Source organism: Archocentrus centrarchus, chromosome 5, assembly GCF_007364275.1.
Source record: "Archocentrus centrarchus isolate MPI-CPG fArcCen1 chromosome 5, fArcCen1, whole genome shotgun sequence".
In the NCBI taxonomy this organism is placed as follows: Eukaryota; Metazoa; Chordata; class Actinopteri; order Cichliformes; family Cichlidae; genus Archocentrus; species Archocentrus centrarchus.
The window spans coordinates 128,688-150,399 of NC_044350.1; the positions used below are offsets into that span (position 1 = coordinate 128,688).

Sequence of the window (21,712 nt, forward strand, 5' to 3'; positions counted from 1 at the left end):
ATGTGAATGCATATGCAAATGTTAAAAAGAAAGCACTTAGATATTGAAAAACTGCTTATATGAATAAGGGTGTGAATGCATGAATGCAAACATGTTATGTTTGTACTTTGAGTGCTCAATTAGAGTAGAAAAGTACTATATAGAGCTATATACACACTGTCTTGTTTGGCATATTTTGAAACCAGAGTCATGATCTGCACTGTTGGGCTGAATATGTCTGCTTTTTCAATATGAGCTCTGTAAATGTTATATAAAGGCTGTGTGGCAGGCAAGTTTGGACCAAATGTGAGATGCATGAAACAGAGCTGAACTCTGAACAGCTTTAATGCTGGGGGCTTTTAGAGAATACAGTATACAAAATGCAAAATACAAAACCTAAACCAAGGCAGGACTGGAATCTACTATAATGAGCCTTGGAAACAATCATAAAGAGATATAAAAAAAAAAAGAGAAACACACAGCATTGGGGAAACACAGACAATGACACAACAAAGGACAAGGGAAAACGCAGACAATATACATGAGGTAACGAGACAAGAGGAAACACCTGGGAAGGACAGGTGGACTGAATGACAACAACAAGACAGGGCAAACAAAACAGAACACAACATACAGGGAACAGGAAAAGACCAAACATGATACAAACATAGACTTTATACAACACTGGGAATACAACTGAATATGAAACACATGAGACAAGGGACAATGACAGAGAGGGACAAAACAGACACTGGAATAGAGATGCGGGGAAGACAAGAAGAACAAAGGGAAATACGAATGGACTTCAATAACTATAACAAACTATGGATCAAAACCCATGAGCAAACTCAGAAACATAGATGAAATATAACAATGACACAACCTCAAAAGAACAAAACACAAATCAGTGGACAAAAAGGCTCAGGACTATGATAATAAACTTTCAATAGGCTCCTCTTGTTAGCCTTTTTCATTTAATAATTTAATTATTTTTTTACCCACAAGCCATCCGTCTGCTCAACTCTGAGCCCTAACTGGACCATTATTGCACAATGTAAATATTATAATTTATAAAAGTGTGTATAGGTATAGTATATAGAGTATAGTGTATAGTGTGAATTACTTTTTTTATTTTTATTCTTCTTATTTATATGTGTGTGTATATAAGGTTGCAGGTACAAAATACATTTCACTGTGCATTGTACTGTGTATAACTGTGCATGTGACAAATAAACACTATCTTATCTTATCTTATCTTATCTTATTTTTAATTTTTCATTATTATTCACATGATCATGTGTAATATACAGTGTATCACAAAAGTGAGTACACCCCTCACATTTCTGCAGATATTTAAGTATATCTATTCATGGGACAGCACTGACAAAATGACACTTTGACACAATGAAAAGTAGTCTGTGTGCAGCTTATATAACAGTGTAAATTTATTCTTCCCTCAAAATAACTCAATATACAGCCATTAATGTCTAAACCAGCGGCAAAAAAAGTGAATACACCCCTAAGAGACTACACCCGTAAATGTCCAAATTGAGCACTGCTTGTCATTTCCCCTCGAACATAAGGATGTCCATAAGTGCACATGGCACCAGGACACCCTAGGTCGCAGGTTGATTTTGTAATCGTATCATCAGATCTGCAGCCGTATGTTCTGGACACTCAGGTGAAGAGAGGAGCTGAGCTGTCAACTGATCACCACCTGGTGGTGAGTTGGATCAGGTGGCTGGGGAAGATGCTGGACAGACCTGGCACACCTAAACGTATTGTGAAGGTGCACTGGGAACGTCTGGCAGAAGCCCCAGTCCGGGAGATCTTCAACTTCCACCTCCAGCAGAACTTCGACAACATTCCGAGGGAGGCTGAGGACATTGAGTCCGAATGGACCATGTTCCACACCTCCATTGTTGAGGCTGCTGCTCAGAGCTGTGGCTGCAAGGTGTCTGGAGATCTGGGGCAGTGCCATTGGATTGGCAGACCGGGGTGGTGGTCCCCATCTTTAAGAAGGGAGACCGGAGGGTGTGCTCCAATTTTCGGGGGATCACACTCCTCAGCCTCCCCGGTAAGGTCTATGCCAGGGTGCTGGAAAGAAGGGTCCGTCCGTTGGTCAAACCTCGGATTCAGGAGGAACAATGTGCTTTTCGTCCTGGTCGCGGAACGCTGGACCAGCTCTTTATCCTCTCAAGGATATTCGAGTGTGCGTGGGAGTTTACCCAACCAGTCTACATGTGCTTTGTGGACTTGGAGAAGGCATTCGACCGTGTCCCTCGGGGTATCCTTTGGGAGGTCCTGCGGGAGTATGGGGTGTCTGGCCTGTTGTTGTGGGCCATTCAATCTCTGTACAACCGCAGTGAGAGCTTGGTCCGTATAGCCGGTAATAAGCCGGATTCGTTTCCTGTGGGTGTTGGACTCCATCAGGGCTGCCCTTTGTCACCGATTCTGTTCATAATTTTTATGGACAGAATTTCTAGGCGTAGCCAGGTGATGGAAGGCTTCTTCCTTGGTGGCCTCAGAGTCTCATCTCTGCTTTTTGCAGATGATGCGGTTCTGTTGGCTTCATCAGGGGTGTGAAGCGGCCGGCATGAGAATCAGCACCTCTAAGTCTGAGGCCATGGTCCTCAGCCGGAAAAGGGTGGAGTGCCCTCTCAGGCTCCGGAACGAGTTCTTGCAGCAAGTGGAGGAGTTCAAGTATCTCGGGGTCTTGTTCACGAGTGATGGGAGAAGGGAGCAGGAGGTCGACAGACGGATCAGGGCTGCTTCTACAGTGATGCGGACACTGCACCAGTCTGTCGTGGTGAAGCGGGAGCTTAGTGTAAAAGCGAAGCTCTTGATTTACCGGTCGATCTACGTTCCTACCCTCACCTATGGTCATGAGCTTTGGGTAGTGACCGAAAGAATAAGATCGCGAATACAAGCGGCAGAAATGAGTTTTCTTACAAAGGGTGGCTGGCCTCTCCCTTAGAGATAAGGTGAGGAGTGTGGCCATCCGGGAGGGGCTCAGAGTAGAGCCGCTGCTCCTCCACATCGAAAGGAGCCAGTTGAGGTGGCTCGGGCATCTGATTAGGATGCCTCCTGGCCGCCTCTTGGGTGAGGTGTTCCGGGCATGTCCCACCGGGAGGAGGCCCCGTGGTAGACCCAGAACACGCTGGAGAGATTATATCTCTCGGCTGGCCTGGGAACCCCTTGGGGTCCCTTTGGATGAGCTGGAGGAGGTGGCTGGGGAGAGGGAAACCTGGGCTTCTCTGCTTAGGCTCCTGCCCCAGCGACCCGGCCCCAGATAAGCGGAAGAGAATGGATGGATGGATGGAAGTTGCCACGTGAGGAACATAGTGAGGAAATGGAAGCCTACAGACACAGTTGTAGTTAAGGCCCGAAGTGGCAGGCCGAGAAAAATCTACAATCGACCTGCAACATCATCTTGCTGCAGATGGTGGCGCAATATGTTAACAATATGTTAACTTGTAGGATCTTGTCCTCTTTTCTATCACTAGTGTGAGAGAGTGTACACTGATACATACATTTTCCACTTAGTAGTGGTGGGACAGGCAGTGGGACAGGCAGTGGAACAGTGATGGAACACAGATGCTGCCCTCGACAAGCTTACCTGTCAAGGGCAAACTAAGGGGAAATAAAAAGGCTTTTCAAAGGTATAAGATTTCGTGCCAAGAAGAATTGTTACAACAAAGAAATAATTGACCAAACACAAATTTCCTTACTTTTTAAGTTTATATATACTCAAATAATTTCAGGAGTGGTGCTGAAGGTTATACAATGTTTTTAACTTGGCAAGGTCAGGGTCTATTAAAAAGGTAAAATGTTCAGGAACAACCCAGGAACCACCAAGGATTGAGTCTGCCATGAGCTGGAAACTGCTGGAACACCACCATCACCGTCCACAGTGAAAAAAGTTTTACATCACTATGAAATGAGATAGTGCCAAACAAAAATGTAGTCCCAACCTCAACAATATTGAAAATTTGTGGGGTATGCTTAAAACCTAGGTCCATGCCAGGAAGCCAACTGGGCAGCATGATGTGGTTTCTGGGCTCAGTCACAGAAGGGAGAGGTGGCGCAGTGTGCTTTTGGGAGCAGTCCCTGATGAAGAGGGTTGCACACCTATCGTCCATATCTAATTAACCTCTACTCTGATAATAAGTGGGGCCAGAGATGGTGAAGTCTCTGGCTCACCGGGCAGTGAGCTTGGCACAGTGTGAGATAATGTGTGTGTGGAAAATAAAAACTGTGTATGTGGAATCTAACATTCTCTTGTACTTACACATGGTGGCGGGGGCAACTGTTACTTCAATCAATTTAAATAAACTCTACCAATTCTACCAAGCAGAGTGGTCTAATATCCAGCCAGAATTTTGCCAGAAGCTTGTTGATGACTACCAAAAGCGGTGCAATTTCCTAACGGACAGCTGCAATTTGCTAAGAGACAAGAAAATATTATTGGAGGTGAATGTATATATTTCAGTGTATAGTTCAGTGGCAGTGGCGCAGTGGGTAGGCACTCAAGCCCCTGTCCCTGTGCTGCATCATGTCCTTGGGCAAGACACTCAAACCACATTGCCTAACGGTAGTGCCGGTCTCTGGCTGCATGACTGCAGATGCCCGTCTCTGGATGAGTGATCATTTCATTGTGTGCCTTGTGTGCACAATGAGTTGAATCTAATATTTGAGCCTGTATGTATCATTTTTGTTCCGACTTGTGTAAGTCATTTTATGTTTAAGAAAAGGTATGTTAAGTTTTAGAATTTTGTTTACTTGCATATTTTCATGACGCTACAATGAGTGTTCGTTTTGGGTACTGCATGTTATAAGCCTTTTTCTGTCTGAGTTTACTTCAGTTCACTCGACTGTTAATGGAGTGGTGTACAGCACGGTGGTTTCTCTCGCTCTGAACCTCGGAATAGATACGTCTGTAAGTGTTGTCAGTTACAGTTTGTCATATAGTACGACACGTGAATCATTTTCTTTGAATCATTGAGTTAAGTTTTGATGAAGCACCTCTGTGTTAGCCTTTTGCTACTAGCCTGTGTTATACATTGTTACCTGGCAACAATGTCCGTGGCTGATAATTGCTTAATGTGAGAGTGCTTATTTTGATAAGAAATATTTAAACACATGTCAAAGTGTGACAAGACGTTTCTAACTGACATGTGTTTTATGTCTGATGTAGTTTTATGATTTGAGTACATTGTGGATGAAGTAGCAGTACAGCAATTAAACTTTTATGAAGGAAAGCCCCGCTCCTCATTTACTCTCGTTAGCTATCTGTCAGTGCTTTGTATGGACACAACAGCAGGACAGAATAATTTTGATCCTGTGTTTTTAAAGTTATTAAAAAAGTATGCTGTACAATCATTCCACCCTGAAAAAAAAACTTAATATATGATGTGCTACTTGATGTATATATGTGTATATTAGGGGTGGGACTTTAACGCGTTAATTACAATTAATTAATTACGTGGAAAATAACGAATTAAAAAATTTAATGCATTTTAATCGCACTTTGCACCATGGAACGTTTCTCACTGCAGGAGTCCAGGCATACAGATTATATCGACGCACAATGTGATTAGCGTTATGAGCTGTGTCCAAATTCATATCGCTTAATTGCAAAAAGTGCTCCGCCATTTTCGGAGCTGTCTGTTGCCGCTGTTCTACCAGCAGCTCGCCTCGCTAGCTGTCAGCTGACCAGGCTATCCAGGTTCACTTTAGCCGCTGGTTTTCACCGCTGAGTGGAAGTTAAACACAGATATAACTCATTGAGACAGGGGCGTGGTGTCCATCGGGAGGTTCGGGAGGTTTCCCGAACGGCCAGTGATCAGAATTTTTTTTTTTTTACCCAATTAAGCACGGCAGCGCTGGCTGCTGCAGCTCTCGTGCAGCAGCACCTGCAAGTAAAGTTCTCTTGTCTTAAAATTATGGTTTGTCCGTTTGCCTCTCCAAACCTAGCTCCCGGGCTGATTTTAACCCCAGCCCGCCCCTGGTTGGAAATTAATCATTATCTCAGCTGTATTCCTTGATGTTGAAATGTGTTATGCTTGTTTTAACAGCTTATTTTGAATTAAAGATTTAAAATGAAATCACAAAAAGGAGCAAAAGTTCGTTCTCTCCGTTAACCAGCTACGAGACTACGCTGGTGGATGGGAAATTTAAATACAAGAAACTTCCAGGTGGAAGTACAAAAAAAAATGCTGAGTTTGCTTATCACAGGAGCACTTCCACCCTTTTTTTGGTCTCTGTAGTAGACCGGTGGGAAAATAAACAAGATTTTGAAGTGTAACCTTATGTATATTGATTCATTCATCAACCAAACTTAAATCAATATTTCTCATGTTAAATACTGAAATGTGATCTCTGAAGCTTGAAAAAAGGTGACTGGACTTCTTTTGTTTCTTGAAGACGTTTGGGGTTATCAGGACCCTACAACTACAACACAAAGTGTTCCCTCTAAGGCAGAAGGGAAACAAAAGGAACACACACACATTAAGAAAGCCCTCAAAACATGCGGTTACCCAAACTGGGCTTTCATGAAATCAGCTAAGATGCACAGAAATGTAGGCCAAACACAAACTACAGAGAATAAGAAGGACAAGAGGAACAACATCGTCATCCCTTATGTGTCAGGCTTGTCAGAGAAAATCAGAAGAATTTTCTCCAAGCATGACAACTCAGTATACTTCAAACCAAGTCACACCCTAAGGCAAAAACTGGTTCATCCCAAGGACAAGCCCCCCAAACACAAGATCAGCAATGTAATGTATGCTGTCCAGTGCAGTGAAGAGTGCTCGGACCTCTACATTGGAGAAACCAAACAGCCTCTTCACAAACGAATGGCACAACATAGAAGAGCCACCTCGACAGGACAAGACTCAGCTGTACATCTGCATCTGAAGGAAAAAGGGCACTCTTTTGAGGATGCCAATGTTCACATTTTGGACAGGGAAGACAGATGGTTTGAAAGAGGAGTGAAAGAAGCCATCTATGTCCACTGTGAACAACCATCATTGAACAGAGGAGGTGGATTACGTCAACTTTCCCACCGCTTACAGTGCTGTCCTGAGCTCCCTTCCCAGACGTCTCAACCCCCATTCACACCTTTGTTCCAGTGACCTCAATAGGCCACATGAAACAACAGAGGGAAGTCCTAAATTGGTTTCAACTGAAACCACTGATTGAAATGACCCACACCTCCCTTCACACCTGGGCACATGTGTTTACGCACATGAACAATAGAGGGTCATAACCACCTCCAGGGGACTACGCCCACAGAGGTTTAAATACCTGGGTCTCTCCACCATTTGGTTGAGAACTGAAGAAGCCTTTTGGATGAGAGGTGAAACGTCTTCAAGAAACAAAAGAAGTCCAGTTGCCTTTTTTCAAGCTCCAGAAACTACTATGACGTGGATGACTGAGAATCTACACAGACTGAAATGTGATTAAAATGCGATTAATTTCAATCAATTAAATACAAAGCTCCTAATTAATTAGATTAATTTTTTAATCGAGTCCCACCCCTAGTGTATATGTATCTGTGTAGTGATATATATTTTATGTATATAGTGTTTTCTATTTTATTTCATTTATTTTATTTCATCCTTCTTTGTACTTGAGCTGCTGTAATATGCACATTTCACAGTCGTGAGATCATTAAAGTTTTATCTTATCTGAAGGAAATTAGTTTTTATGAAGTTTCATGAGGTTCATGCTATATGTTAATAGTCTAAAATGACCATGACATTCATGACACATACCATGATGAGTGTATGTAAACCTCTGATCACAATTTAAAATTTTGTGAGTAAATTAATTTGAATTTTTTATCAGTCTGAAAGCTGATGTATTCTTTCTTTTCTTTTATTAAATTTTTATATAAATTGCATTTCTCTTTTGCTGTACAACCTGTCTGAGATCTTGGAGCTTAACAAGATTCCATGAATCTTGTTAAGCTCTGGTACAATGGAACAGCTTTTTTTTCACTTTCTTCCTATGCCTAGACAACATCTACAAATCAAGAGACTGCCAGGAGAAGAATGCATGCAACAAAGAGGCTAACACATTTGGGGCTATGGTTACACGAGCCTCTTTAGGGAATTAAAAAAAAACAACAAAAACAAACAAGGTAGCCTGTCAGAGCTGTGCTATGCCCACTGACCATACTGGACAGTGGGCTCTAGGTATATTTGGCCCACAAAAAAAAGCTTGGAAATCTCAAGCCAGAGGGGTACTTGGCAGGGGTTTGCGCTCTTGGACTGATTCTTGTTCTCATGAAAAAAATCACAAAAAAAGAATAATAGAAATAATGATAGTTATTACATATCAAGAAAACAGACAATAAATGGATGACTAACTGTGGAGGGCTAGAAAGGCTCTCGTTATAAAAAAGCTTTTCATTTTCTCTCTCTCCCTGTTGTAAAACAGAGATATAGAGAAAATCATTTGTACCCACAGCCATCAGGTTTTTCATTTCTCATACAAATATACATACAGATGAGCTATATGAATTTCCCTCTGGGATCAACAGAGTTCTTATTCCTTTCCAAAGCAAAAACGAAAAAAGTTTGGATCGCAAGTAATATAATCCTACAGGTATGATGACATTGTGACCTTTTACCTGCCCTCCTGCATTAAGCTGCTCCCATAGATCTCCATGGATGGCATTGGCCTCATCCTCTAAAGCTTCAAACTCCATACAAACAGTGGTTAAAGCCTGAAAGAGGTACAAATAAATGTTGGCATAATTAGAAAAAGAGACCTTCAGAGTACACAAATCATTCCTTTTGTTGGTAGGGTTTTAATAGTACTTAAAAACTGACAGTTTGTTATGTGATATGTTGTTTGGGGCTGGTTTGTTGCTCAATAGAGGAAAAAAAGAAGAAATGTCTAAATTTGAATTATACCCTTTCAAAAAATTCAGAGCGCATGATTTATACTGCTAAAATGCAGCCTGTTTTACCATATATACACTGAAATATACTCCTGACACAAAGTGTTCAGAACACATAACACACAGAAGTGTCAAGAGTTAGCTGTCAACTTAACAGTGGTTCTAAAACACGAATTCTCATTTTTAGGCTTACTTTTAAAGCCTAAAAATGGCTCCAGTGATCCCATGAGCTATGTTGTCCTGGGGCGTTGCCCCCTGTTAGGGTCTCCCATGGTCCTGGGTGAGGGGCCAGACAAAGAACAATTCCAATGACCCCTATGGAAAGCATATATCAAGGGAACCAGTTAACCCTGCCCAAGACTGGGTTACAGGAACTCCACTCTGGAGCCAGACCTGGGGAAGGAGCTCAAGGGAGAGCATCTTGTGGCCATACATTAGCCTATGGTGCCCAATGAGGAGACATGGGCCCACCCTCCTGAAGGCCCACCACCCGGAGCTGACCCCTTGAAGGGGTCACATTGTAAGGGTTGGGTGGAATGTGTGTCAGAAAGTGGCCATGGGGGGAGGCCCTGGCAGACAAATCCCCATCTATTGAGACTGGCTATCAGGATATGAAATGTTGTCTCTCTGATGGGGAAGAAGCCTGAGCTAATGCACGAGGTTGAGAGATTTTGACTAGATATAGTGGGGTTCTCATCTCAAAGCATGGCCTGGGCTCTGGAACCAGTCTCAAAGAGAGAGAATGGATGCTGTTCCAGTTTGGAGTTGCCCTTGGTGAGAGGCAGCAATCTGGGGTGGGTATTCTTGCATCCCCTCACCTTACTTGTATAAGGTTGTATAAGCGCTTTGAGTGCTCATACTGAGTAGAAAAGCGCTATATAAGAACTAGTCCATTTACCATTTACCATTTACTGCCTGTACTTTGGAATTTTCACCAATGGACAAAAGGGTCTCCTCCGTGAATCACCACCTTATTGTGGTGGAGGGGTTTGTGTGTCCCAGTGATCCCAGGAGCTATGTTGCCCAGGGGCTTGTCCCCCTGGTAGGGTCTCCCATGGCAAACTGGTTCTGGGTGAGGATCCGGACAAAGAGCGGTTCAGAAGACCCCTATGATTGTAAAAGCAAGGGAACAGTTTACCCTGCCCGGAATAGGGTTACCGGGGCCCCACCCTGGAGCCAGGCCTGGGGAGGGAGCTCGAGGGACAGCGTCTGGTGGCCAGGCATTAGCCCGTGGTGCTCGGCCGGGCGCAGCCCGAAGAGGTTACATGGGCCCGCCCTCCTGTAGGCCCACCACCCGCAGGAGGCGTCGCAGGGGTCGGGTGCAATGTGTGTTGGGGGGTGGCCAAGGGCAGAGGCCCTGGCGGACCGATCCCCGGCTATCGAGACTGGCTATTGGGACATGGAATATCACCTCTCTGGTGGGGAAGGAGCCTGAGCTAGTGCGTGAGGTTGAGAGATAACAGCTAGATATAGTTGGGCTCACCTCAACGCATGGCCTGGGCTCTGGAACCAGTCTCCTGGAGAAGGGCTGGACTCTGTTCCAGTCTGGAGTTGCCCACGGTGAGAGGCGGCAAGCTGGAGTGGGTATTCTTGTATCCCCCCGGCTTGCTGCCTGTACGTCGGAGTTTTCACCGGTGGACGAGAGGGTAGTTTCCCCCCGTCTTCAGGCTGGGGAACGGGTCCTGACTGTTGTTTGCGCTTATGCACCGAATGACAGTTCAGAGTACCCACGCTTTTTGGAGTCGCTGGGCGGGGTGCTGGAGAGTGCTCCATCTGGTGACTCCATAGTCTTGCTGGGAGACTTCAACGCTCATGTGGGCAATGACAGCGAGACCTGGAAGGGCGTGATTGGGAGGAACGGCCTGCCAGATCTGAACCCAAATGGTGTTTTGTTGTTGGACTTCTGTGCAAACCACAGTTTGTCCATAACGAACACCATGTTCGAACATAAGAATGTCCATAAAGTGCACATGGCACCAGGACACCCTAGGTCACAGATCGATGATCAATTTTGTAATCGTATCATCAGATCTGCGGCCGTATGTTCTGGACACTCAGGTGAAGAGAGGAGCTGAGCTGTCAACTGATCACCACCTGGTGGTGAGTTGGATCAGGTGGCGGGGGAAGATGCTGGACAGACCTGGTGCACCTAAACATATTGTGAGGGTGTGCTGGGAACGTCTGGCAGAAGCCCCAGTCCGGGAGATCTTCAACTCCCACCTCCGGCAGAACTTCGGCAACATTCCAGGGGAGGCTGAGGACATGGAGTCCGTATGGACCATGTTCCACACCTCCATTGTTGAGGCTGCTGCTCAGAGCTGTGGCTGCAAGGTGGTTGGTGTCTGTCGTGGTGGTAACCCCCGAACCAGATGGTGGTCACCGGAGGTGAAGGGAGCCATCAAGCTGAAGAAAGAGTCCTATCAGGCTTGGTTAGCCTGTGGGACTCCGGAGGCAGCTGACAGGTATCGGCAGGCCAAGCGGAATGCAGCTCGGGCAGTGGCCGAAGCAAAAACTCGGGTGTGGGAGGAGTTTGGTGAGGCTATGGAAAAGACTTTCGGACGGCATTGAAGCGATTCTGGCAAACCGTCAGGCGACTCAGGAGGGGAAAGCAGTGCTCCACTCACACGGTTTAAAGTGCGGGTGGGGTGCTGCTGACGTCAACTGAGGCTATAGTCAGACGGTGAAAGGAATACTTCGAGGACCTCCTGAATCCCACGGACACGCCTTCTGTAGTGGAAGCAGAGTCTGGGGACGAGGGAGATGACTTGAACATCACTGGGGGTGAGGTCACTGAGGTAGTTAAACAACTCCTTGGTGGCAGGGCCCCTGGGGTGGATGAGATTCGTCCTGAGTTCCTGAAGGCTCTGGATGTTGTAGGGCTGTCTTGGTTGACATGCCTCTGCAACATCGCGTGGAGATCTGGGGCAGTGCCATTGGATTGGCAGACTGGGGTGGTGGTCCCCATCTTTAAGAAGGGTGTGCTCCAATTTTCGGGGGATCACACTCCTCAGCCTCCCTGGTAAGGTTTTGTGCCAGGGTGCTGGAAAGGAGGGTCCGTCCGTTAGTCGAACCTCGGATTCAGGAGGAACAATGCGGTTTTCATCCTGGTGGCAGAACGCTGGACCAGCTCTTTATCCTCTCAAGGATATTCGAGTGTACGTCGGAGTTTGCCCAACCAGTCTACATGTGCTTTGTGGACTTGGAGAAGGCATTCAACCATGTCCCTCGGGGTATCCTTTGGGAGGTCCTGCAGGAGTATGGGGTGTCTGGCCTGTTGTTGTGGGCCATTCAATCTCTGTACAACCGCAGTGAGAGCTTGGTCCGTATAGCCGGTAATAAGTCGGATTCGTTTCCTGTCAGTGTTGGACTCCGTCAGGGCTGCCCTTTGTCACCGATTCTGTTCATAATTTTTATGGACAGAATTTCTAGGCGTAGCCAGGTGGCGGAAGGCTTCTTCCTTGGTGGCCTCAGAGTCTCATCTCTGCTCTTTGCAGATGATGCGGTCCTGCTGGCTTCATCAGGGGGTTGCCTCCAGCTCGCAGTGGAACGGTTCGTAGCCGAGTGTGAAGTAGCCGGCATGAGAATCAGCACCTCTAAGTCTGAGGCCATGGTCCTCAGCCGGAAAAGGGTGGAGTGCCCTCTCAGGCTCCGGAACGAGTTCTTGCCACAAGTGGAGGAGTTCAAGTATCTCGGGGTCTTGTTCACGAGTGATGGGAGAAGGGAGCAGGAGATCGACAGACGGATCGGGGCTGCCTCTGCAGTGATGCGGACGCTGCACCGGTCTGTCGTGGTGAAGAGGGAGCTTAGTGTAAAAGTGAAGCTCTCGATTTACCGGTTGATCTACGTTCCTACCCTCACCTATGGTCATGAGCTTTGGGTAGTGACCGAAAGAATAAGATCGCGAATACAAGCAGCAGAGATCTCCCTCCCTTAGAGATAAGGTGAGGAATGCGGCCATCCAGGAGGGGCTCAGAGTAGAGCCGCTGCTCCTCCACATCGAAAGGAGCCAGTTGAGGTGGCTCGGGCATCTGATTAGGCTGCCTCTTGGGTGAGGTTTTCCGGGCATGTCCCACCGGGAGGAGGCCCTGTGGTAGACCCAGGACACGCTGGAGAGATTATATCTCTTGGCTGGCCTGGGAACGCCTTGGGGTCCCTCCGGATCAGCTGGAGGAGGTGGCTGGGGAGAGGGAAGCCTGGGCTTCTCTGCTTAGGCTCCTGCCCCTGCGACCCGGTCCCGGATAAGCGGAAGAGAATGGATGGATTTATGGATGGATGGATGGATGGATAGATGGATGGATGGATGGACAACAGGGTTGCTTCCTTGTGCCCTTGAGCCAAGGAACAGGTCCTTACTGTTGTTTTTGTTTATGTGCCAAATGACAGTATAGAGTACCCATCCTTCTTGGAGTCACTGGGCGGGATGCTTGAAGGGGAGCTCCAGCCGGTGGCTCCATCGTCCTACTGGGAGACTTCAGTGCTCACATGGGCAATAACAGTGAGACCTACAAGGTCATGACTGGGAGGAATAGCCTACTTGATTGGTGTTTTGTCATTGAACTGATGTGAAAACCCAAGTTTGTCCATAACAAACACCATGTTTGAACATGAGGATGTGCATGCGGCACCGGGACACCCTAGGTCACAGGTCGATGATCAATTTTGTAATAATAAATTGTAACATGTGGCCCCAAATGTTCTGGACTGTCTGAGCAATGTTCTGAGCTGTCAACTGATCACCACCTGGTAGTGAGTTGGATCAAGTGGTGGGGGAGGATGCTAGATAGACCTGGCATACTTAACCATATAGTCAGGGTGCACCTGTAAGAGGCCCCAGTCTGTGAGATCTTCAAGTCTCACCTTATTTCAATAGCATGCCAAAGGAGGCTGAGGACAGTGAATCCGAATGGACCATATTCCTCCCCTCCATTGTTGAGGCTGCTGCTCAGAGCTGTGGCTGCAAGGTTGTTGGTGCCTAAAAGGTGGTCACCGGAGATGAAGGGAGTCATCAAGCTGAAGAAGGAGCTTGGCTAGCCTGTGGGACTCTGGAGGCAGCTGTCAGGTACCAGCAGGCTAAGAAGAATGTAGCTCAGGTGTAGCTCAGGTGGTGCTATGAAGCAAAAACTCAGGTGTGGAGGAGTTCACTGAGGCCATGGAAAAAGACTTTCAGAAGGCCTCAAAGCAATTCTGGCAAACCATCAGGCAACTCAGAAGAGGAAAGGGGTGCTTTACTTACACAGTGGGGTACTGCTGATTTCAACTGAGATTATAGTTGGGTGGTGGAAGGAATACTTTGAAAACCTCCTTACTGGGGGTGATGTCACTGACAGGCCTTCTGTAGTGGAAGCAGAGTCTGGGGACGAGTTCACCGTCACTGGGTTGAGGTCACTGTGGTTGTTTAACAACTCCTTCATGTCAGGGTCCTGGGGTGGATGTTGACATGCCTCTGCAATGTTGCATGGCGATCTGGGGAAGACTGGCGTGGTGGTCCTCATCTTTAAGAAGGGAGACCAGATCAGGGTGTTGGAAACAATGGTCTGTCCGTTAGTTGAAAATCAGATTCAAGAGGAACAATGCAGTTATCGTCCTGGTTGTGGAACACCGGACCAGCTTTTTATCCTCTCAAGGATATTCGAGTCCCAATAGCCAGTCTCGATAGCTGGGGATTGGTCTGCAAGTGCCTCCACCCATGGCCACCACCCAACACACATTGCACTCAACCCCTACAACACCTCCTGTGGGTGGTGGGCCTACAGGAGGATGGGCCAATGTCTCCTCTTTGGGCTGTATTCAGCCAAGCACCACGGGCTAATATCCGGCCACCACACACTCTATCTCGAGCCTCCTCTGCAGGCCTGGCTCCAGAGTGGGGGCCGGGCAGAGTAAACAGTTCTCTTGGACCTGCTTCTCCACATCAAACAGAGCCAGTTGACGTGGTTCGGGCATCTGACTAGGATGCCTCCTGGGTGCCTCCTAGGTGAGGTGTACTGGCCAAGTCCTATCAGGACTGTTACTAGCTAGCTAGCTGTACTGGTATGTCATGGTGAAGAGGGAACTGAGCATGAAGGTAAAGCTGTCTATTTGCCGGTAAATGTACATCCCTACAATCAACTATAGTCACAAGCTTTGGGTAGTGACCAAAAGAATGAGATCGCAGACACAAGTGTCAGAAATGAGCTTCCCCCAAAGGGTGGCTGGCCACTCCCTTAGAGACAGAGTGAGGAGTTGAGCCATTCAGGAGGGGCTCAGAGTAGAGCTTCTGCTCTACACATCAAATGGAGCCAGTTGAGTTGGTTCGAGCATCTGAGTAGGATGCCTCCTGATCACCTCCTGAATGAAGTGTTCTAGGCATGTCCCACCAGAAGGAGGCCCCAGGCAGACCCAGGATTGCTGGAGAGATGGTATCTCTTGGCTGATCTAGGAATATCTTGGTGTCCCCCCCAGATGAGCTGGAGGAGGTAGGTGGGGAGAGGGAGGTCTGGGCTTCTCTGCTTAGGTTGCTGCCCCCATGACCCGGCCCCAGATAAGCGGAAGAAAATCGATGGATGGATGGATGGATGGATGGATGGATGGATGGATGGATGGATGGATGGATGGATGGACTTTTAAACTCAATCCATAATGATCCATTAAACAGGTATTTATCTATAACATGCATATATCCGGGGGAATTTGTGTGATTGAGTATCTTGCCTGTCATTTCATCAAAAAGTGGACAGGAGCTGAGAACAGAAATGGACTGGAATCCTCAAAAGTTATTGCACTCACACTGGAAGCCTGGGAGAGCTCCCCTCTGATGTTAATCAGCTGGTTCTGCTGGGTTTCCTTTGTGAACTGCAGCTTTTGAATGATTAACGGCTGGTTATGGTATAGCTCCATCTCCTGATGAGTTGCCAACAGTGCTTCCTCTAGGCTGTCCTGGTAATAGGAAGTATGCCAAAGAATGAGTTTTGTTGCAGATTTGTTTTTCTGCTTGTTTACTAAATGCACAACTGGTAAAGAATTCAGGTCATCACTTTGCATCAAAAACTGCTATGCAAGCTGACAAGCTTTGGATATTAAAAAGGTAGCTGTCCTAACACATAACAACATACCTCTGGTTAATTTATCAGAAAAACATTTATATATTATATTATTAAATTATATATTATCATTATTATATAAAAATATTTCAAAATATTCAGGTGTCAAGAAATAATGGTTTCACAAAAATCAAAGAGTTTAATGATTAGCTACTATACATGCTAACTGACCAGGAAAAAATTCACTACATTGTACAGTACCATAATGCAACAATGCAAGAAATTAGTTTTACTCTTTTACTGAGCCAAAAGATGTTAATTCAACACCATGGTCATTAAATTCTGCGGTACTTCATGGAGTTGTTGTACTGGAATGTGAGAATAACTCACAGCAGAAAATAAAACTACTTGGTGAGGTTACAAAAAGCTTATGCTTCGAGTTACAAAACTTTTTTTAAAGCTTGCCAGAGTGACTCATCCTGTTAAAGATCACATAGCCATGAAACATTCCTCTAGTTGAAATACATTTGTTACAAAGTCATGCTGGCTGTAATCAAAAATGGTACAGTTTGTATTTATTTTGCATTTTGATGACTACTTTGTATTTTGCCATTAGAGCAGGGTAGTGAAAACTAAACAAAACAGCTTTCAATATAAAAAAGTCCCAAACAACAGCACCACAAAATACAAATATTATGAAGTCACCACACAGTTAAGTGCTGACAAAAGGTAAGGTTGCATTGATTGCTGCATTGTTGTAATGTGTTGAATTACATTCCTGGTCTATATACAGTATATTATGTTCAAATATGGTTAAGACAGGATAAGCTTTATAGGCTTTATAGGCTTTATAGGCTATGTTCTTTTACTATTAAACAACTGTGTAAACAACTATTACACAGTTGTTTAATAGTTTTAAAAAACACCAATGACTTCATAGTCTATATCATTAGCCCATATTTGGCCAGCTTTATATAGTACAAAGCTTTACTTGAGCACTTACCAAATAACATGAGGAAAATTATGTACCTTCTCTATTCTTAATCTGTGGACAACTGCCTCATGGTCTTTCAAAATTTGGTTCTGCTCACATAGTCGCCCCAAGAGCTTCTGTGTAACATAAGACAAGGAGAGGTTATCTTTTGAATTTTGTAGAAACCAGAAAGGAAACATAAACAAATGTGCCTGTGTGAGCATACAGAAGGGGCGTGGTGGCCATCGGGAGGTTCGGGAGTTTTCCCAAACGGCCAGTAGTTTCCAGGCCGAACCGGCCGGTGTGCAGAATTTTTTTTTTTTTTACCCAATTAAGCACAGCAGCGCTTGCGCGGCCACAGCTGCAGACAGTGATGGTCGGTTGGGAACGTTTCGGTGAATGACAGGAGCTGGCTCTTTTTTCATTAATTTTATAACACTGAAAACAAAGATTGTTAAACAAGAGCATTTTATGAATTGAATTTTTTTTTAAAAAAGGTAATTTATTTCAAGCAATCAGGACCTCATATGAAACACGCACCCCAGAGCTTGAGAACATGCTGAACTTATCTCTTGAACATGACCGCAGGACCATACTGAGCTTTGTAATTGTAAAAAGTGCTGCAACTGGAATGAAAAACTACTCGATTTCCCAATGTCATTGTCTTTGTCCCAACAAATGTATAAGATTTGTTTGCCTTTTATTTTTTCAAAAATTAATTAATTAATTTTTTTCATGTGTAGGGTTTTAGAAAGAAGAGCACAACAGGTAAAACAAATCTGAAGAGGGCTGAAAGACACAGGTGTGTAGGAATTTTTAGTTCCAGGCCTGATGCTGTGCCAGTACTTTTTCCAAGAGCCAGTGAGGCAGAGATAACCCCAGAGGTAAGTTTACTTTGCAAAGATTAGAATTCAACACTGCATGCAAATATCCATCCATCTTGTATGTCCGCATATCCATTAAGGTTAGTGGGTGGAGATAGTGCATACATCCAGTGGTTGAGGACAAGAGGTGGTTTACACTTGAGATGGCTCACCAGTACATCCCAGTGCATGCCAACATTTACTCTTGTATTTCCTATATTTGTTTTTCACTTTTGGACTGAAAGACAAACATCTGTACACATCAAAAGTTCTACTTAACACAGTTTTTAATTTTCTTCAGTTACCTACATTCCAATTAATTTGCATTGCAAATTTCTTTGTAGATGGTAATCGATAACATAAACTGGCCTAAAGATGAAGATATAGATGAGGACATACTCTCGTTGGAGGATCACTGTCTGATCATAAGCTTCCTCAGAAGACTCATAGAAAATGGTACGCAAAAATTATACATTTTTCAATACACTTCATATATGCTTTTGGAAACTGAATTATGAACATGTAAATTAATCTTGCTAATGTATTGATCAGAGTCCCTCTTAACATAATATATTTATTTGTGTCATAAAAGGAACATCAGACAAGAGTTTACTAACTGGCTGGGGTGTGGTATGCTCCAATCTCGAGGTCAAAGTTATTGACTGCAGTCTCCAACAGTCGGCCACTTGCTACCTGACTTTGAAGCTATCCATAAACCACAAAAACTATGAAGACTTCCACCAAGACCTTATTGCAAGCATTTCTTCAGCCTACTGTGGTTTTGGTCAGATTTAAGATGGGCCATTTAAACAATGAATGTTGTTGGTTATCTGAATTACTACTTTTAAATGTTTTGAAATTGTTCTTATGGTTCAGTCTCTTGATAGAAATGGATATTCTGGATCAATTTAAAACCTAAAAGTAAGAATAATCCACTTGTTAATTATGTATTAGACTTTGACAGTACTCAGCATTGTTGTTGTTCTGATCAACTATAAAAACAGTTCCATATTATTGTAGGACATTTTTTGTTGATGTGTACTCATGTATTAGCTGTTATCTGGTTTCCCAAATAACAGACTCACCAACTATGTTCCTGAAAACAATTGTTAAAAAAATAGGAGATTAGACCAACAAAGTATAGACATCGCTTAATTACAAACTGTTAAATCTGATATTATCAATGAATTATTAATGAAAACTGAAATGGTTTCATAACAGTGATTTTATTACATACATACATATCTGTGCAAAACAGGTCAATGTTCACATGTTTAGATACAAGATGTCTGACTAAATATATTGTATGTTCATGGCAAATATCAAATATAACAACATGTATACCACTGTGTATTGGTCTGCTGTTTGAATAAAAAAGACAATTTGAACAGAAAAACTGTCATTTCTATTACAAAGATCTAAATGTCACAACTGTTATGCCAAAAGAGGCACAGACACATGTTGATGAGAAGCAACTACCCTCACAAAAAAAGGCATGTGTATACGTTTCAAAAAACAAACTTGCACCTACTCTCTGTCAAGCAAATATCGTTGGTAGCTGTAACCTAAATATTTCCAAATATTACGGTCAGTACATCAGTTGTCTGATGATAAACATTTATCACATTAGAAAACAAGCCAGCTGGATCTTGTAGTGTTTCAAATTCCACCTGAGTCAAAGGCCATGGAAGCTCAACCTCTCACTGCATGAAAAGTGGGTTTTTCGACAGTTACTGGCATGTAATATTGTCGCACACCTTGAGATTTAGGGCTCTCAGCAGGAGGCTTTGGTCAGAACAGAAAACTGTAGGAAACTGCTGTGGACTTTCTGTGTCAGTGCTCCCCCAGCTCCCCCCTCCTCCTCAGGTCTAGGGCAGGCTTTCAAATGTAAAGAAGGTTTCTGTGAGTCATACAAATACAAATCAAGTACTCACCAGTGGTCTACCCCTCCCAACAGTTGTAACCAACATATTTTTATTTTGAGATATATATAATTAAATTTACATTATCATCTTTTAAGCCAGGAATGCCCAAACTCGGGCCACGGGCCGCTTCCGGCCCTGCCCCCTACTTCCGGTCCACAAATTGATGTCAAAAATAACATACAATTTGGCCCTTTAAGTTACTTTTTTTTGACATTTTGCTTTCCCCTCCAATTAAGAGGGTCAGGCAAAATGTCAAAAAGCAACTCAAAGGGCCAAATTGTATGTTATTTTGCCGTTAATTCACAGACCAGAAGAGGGCAGGGCCGGAAGCGGCCCACGGGCCGCAAGTTTGGGGCCTTTTTCCATTACAATGTGACTACACATAACTTATTATACAGCGAAACATTCAAACAAGACTAAATTCACAAGAAATAATTCCAATTTATAAATTAGTATTATCTAGTTGGAAATATACTTTTGGAAGTTTTCAGCTTTTGTCCCTTTTTCCAATAAGGTGAGCTTCTGTCTTGTGAGCCTTTGTCATGGAGTTTTTTTCTGAACCCTGAACTTTAGTGGACTGAGGGAGATAAACAAAGGCTGTAACTTGATTTTGGTGACAACACAAGCATTATTTTCATTGAAAAGCATACTCAATTTTCAGTCTAATTCACTGTAACAAAAAATCTGTCACAACATCATCCTCTTCTGTGCAGTGGCTTCCCAGCTAGCATTGAACATTCAGACAACATCCCATGAACGTTCACTGAACGAAAAGAGGGATTTTTGACCCCGTATACTGACGCAGGTGCTGCTAGTACACAACAGCTTTTGACAGCTTATGGGGCAGCACATTTGCGTTTGCCTGAGTCGGATATGGTCGTTTACGTTCCACCAGTAGCAGCTTTGGCTTGCAGTGCTGGTCACTAAAGTAGAGTCGTTAACACCTTTACCCCCCGCTGCTACTGGTGGTACGTAAACGACCATATCCAACTCAGGCAAACGCAAATGTGCTGCCCCGTAAGCTGTTGAAAGCTGTTGTGTACTAGCAGCACCTGCGTCAGTATACGGGGTCAAAAATCCCTCTTTTTGTGCAGTGTCTGGCACTGTCACCCCAACATGACGGTGACCATATGGACTCTCCCAGTTAATACCATATTGGAGGTCAACCTACACAACATTTTGGAAAGTATGATATAAATTACATAATTTATAACACTTATGTTTGCTGAATTTAGGCCTGGCATCCAAAGCAAATGCAAATCATAACTTCTGTGCTCTTATTCTGCGGTGTCCATCACTTATTATCAGGGTAAATATGGACATGCCAAACCACAGGTTGGTTTCCTAAAGAGTCCATTTTTCTCTAGAGAAAACAAATGTTTAATCTCATTGAGTTTGTTGGTCTCCTTGTTAGTCTGTTTCTTAGGGCAACTAATTTGTCTAGTCATAATCACTAGAGTTCCTGATTTTCTGTTCTATAAAAATGGAAAGGCTATGACTAATACTTTATAAGACTGCATGTAATTGTAATGTCAATTTGCTTCTATCTTTTGTTTAAAGCATTACATTAATCTCTGACCATGACCACTCAAAGCCTTTTTATGAATCCATTTTTATGAACAAACATGAATACAATGTATTTTTATTAATTATTTTAAATGCTTCATACAACAATAGGTTTGACCTTTCAGAAACAGAGTGACTTCATTTTCTTGACCAAAACAGTTTATGTGAGATGGTCGCTAAAGGATAGGGGAAAATTTTTCATGCTTGATTTATGATGATTTAACTTGTTACCCCACTGACACTAATCAATCACTCCAGAATTTCTCTAGACTATTTATTTTAATACAGAAGATAATTCTTTTTGTCCAGGAAGTAACTTAAGTATTTTCTTGTTTGATCAAACAAGTAAGTCTGACCTTATAAGTTTATGGTTTCCATCTATGTGCCACCAACTGTTTGGAGCTGGAACAGAGTATCTTCTACACCAGGGATCCTAGGTCCGGTGTCCTGCAGGTTTTAGATGTGTCTCTGCTTCA

At 44.0% G+C, this 21,712-nt stretch overlaps 1 protein-coding gene across 1 annotated transcript in view; it reads right to left on the reverse strand.

Annotated features, from left to right (window-relative positions):
* Positions 1 to 21,712, reverse strand: part of LOC115780812 (pleckstrin homology domain-containing family A member 6-like) — a 222,148-nt gene that overhangs the window by 36,116 nt on the left and 164,320 nt on the right. Inside the window, exons 12-14 of the mRNA XM_030730223.1 lie at positions 16,939 to 17,019; positions 15,656 to 15,805; positions 8,618 to 8,713 (exon numbers count right to left, since the gene is read on the reverse strand). Of these exons, the coding sequence (XP_030586083.1) occupies positions 8,618 to 8,713; positions 15,656 to 15,805; positions 16,939 to 17,019 (327 nt within the window). The remainder of the gene's footprint in view (positions 1 to 8,617; positions 8,714 to 15,655; positions 15,806 to 16,938; positions 17,020 to 21,712) is intronic.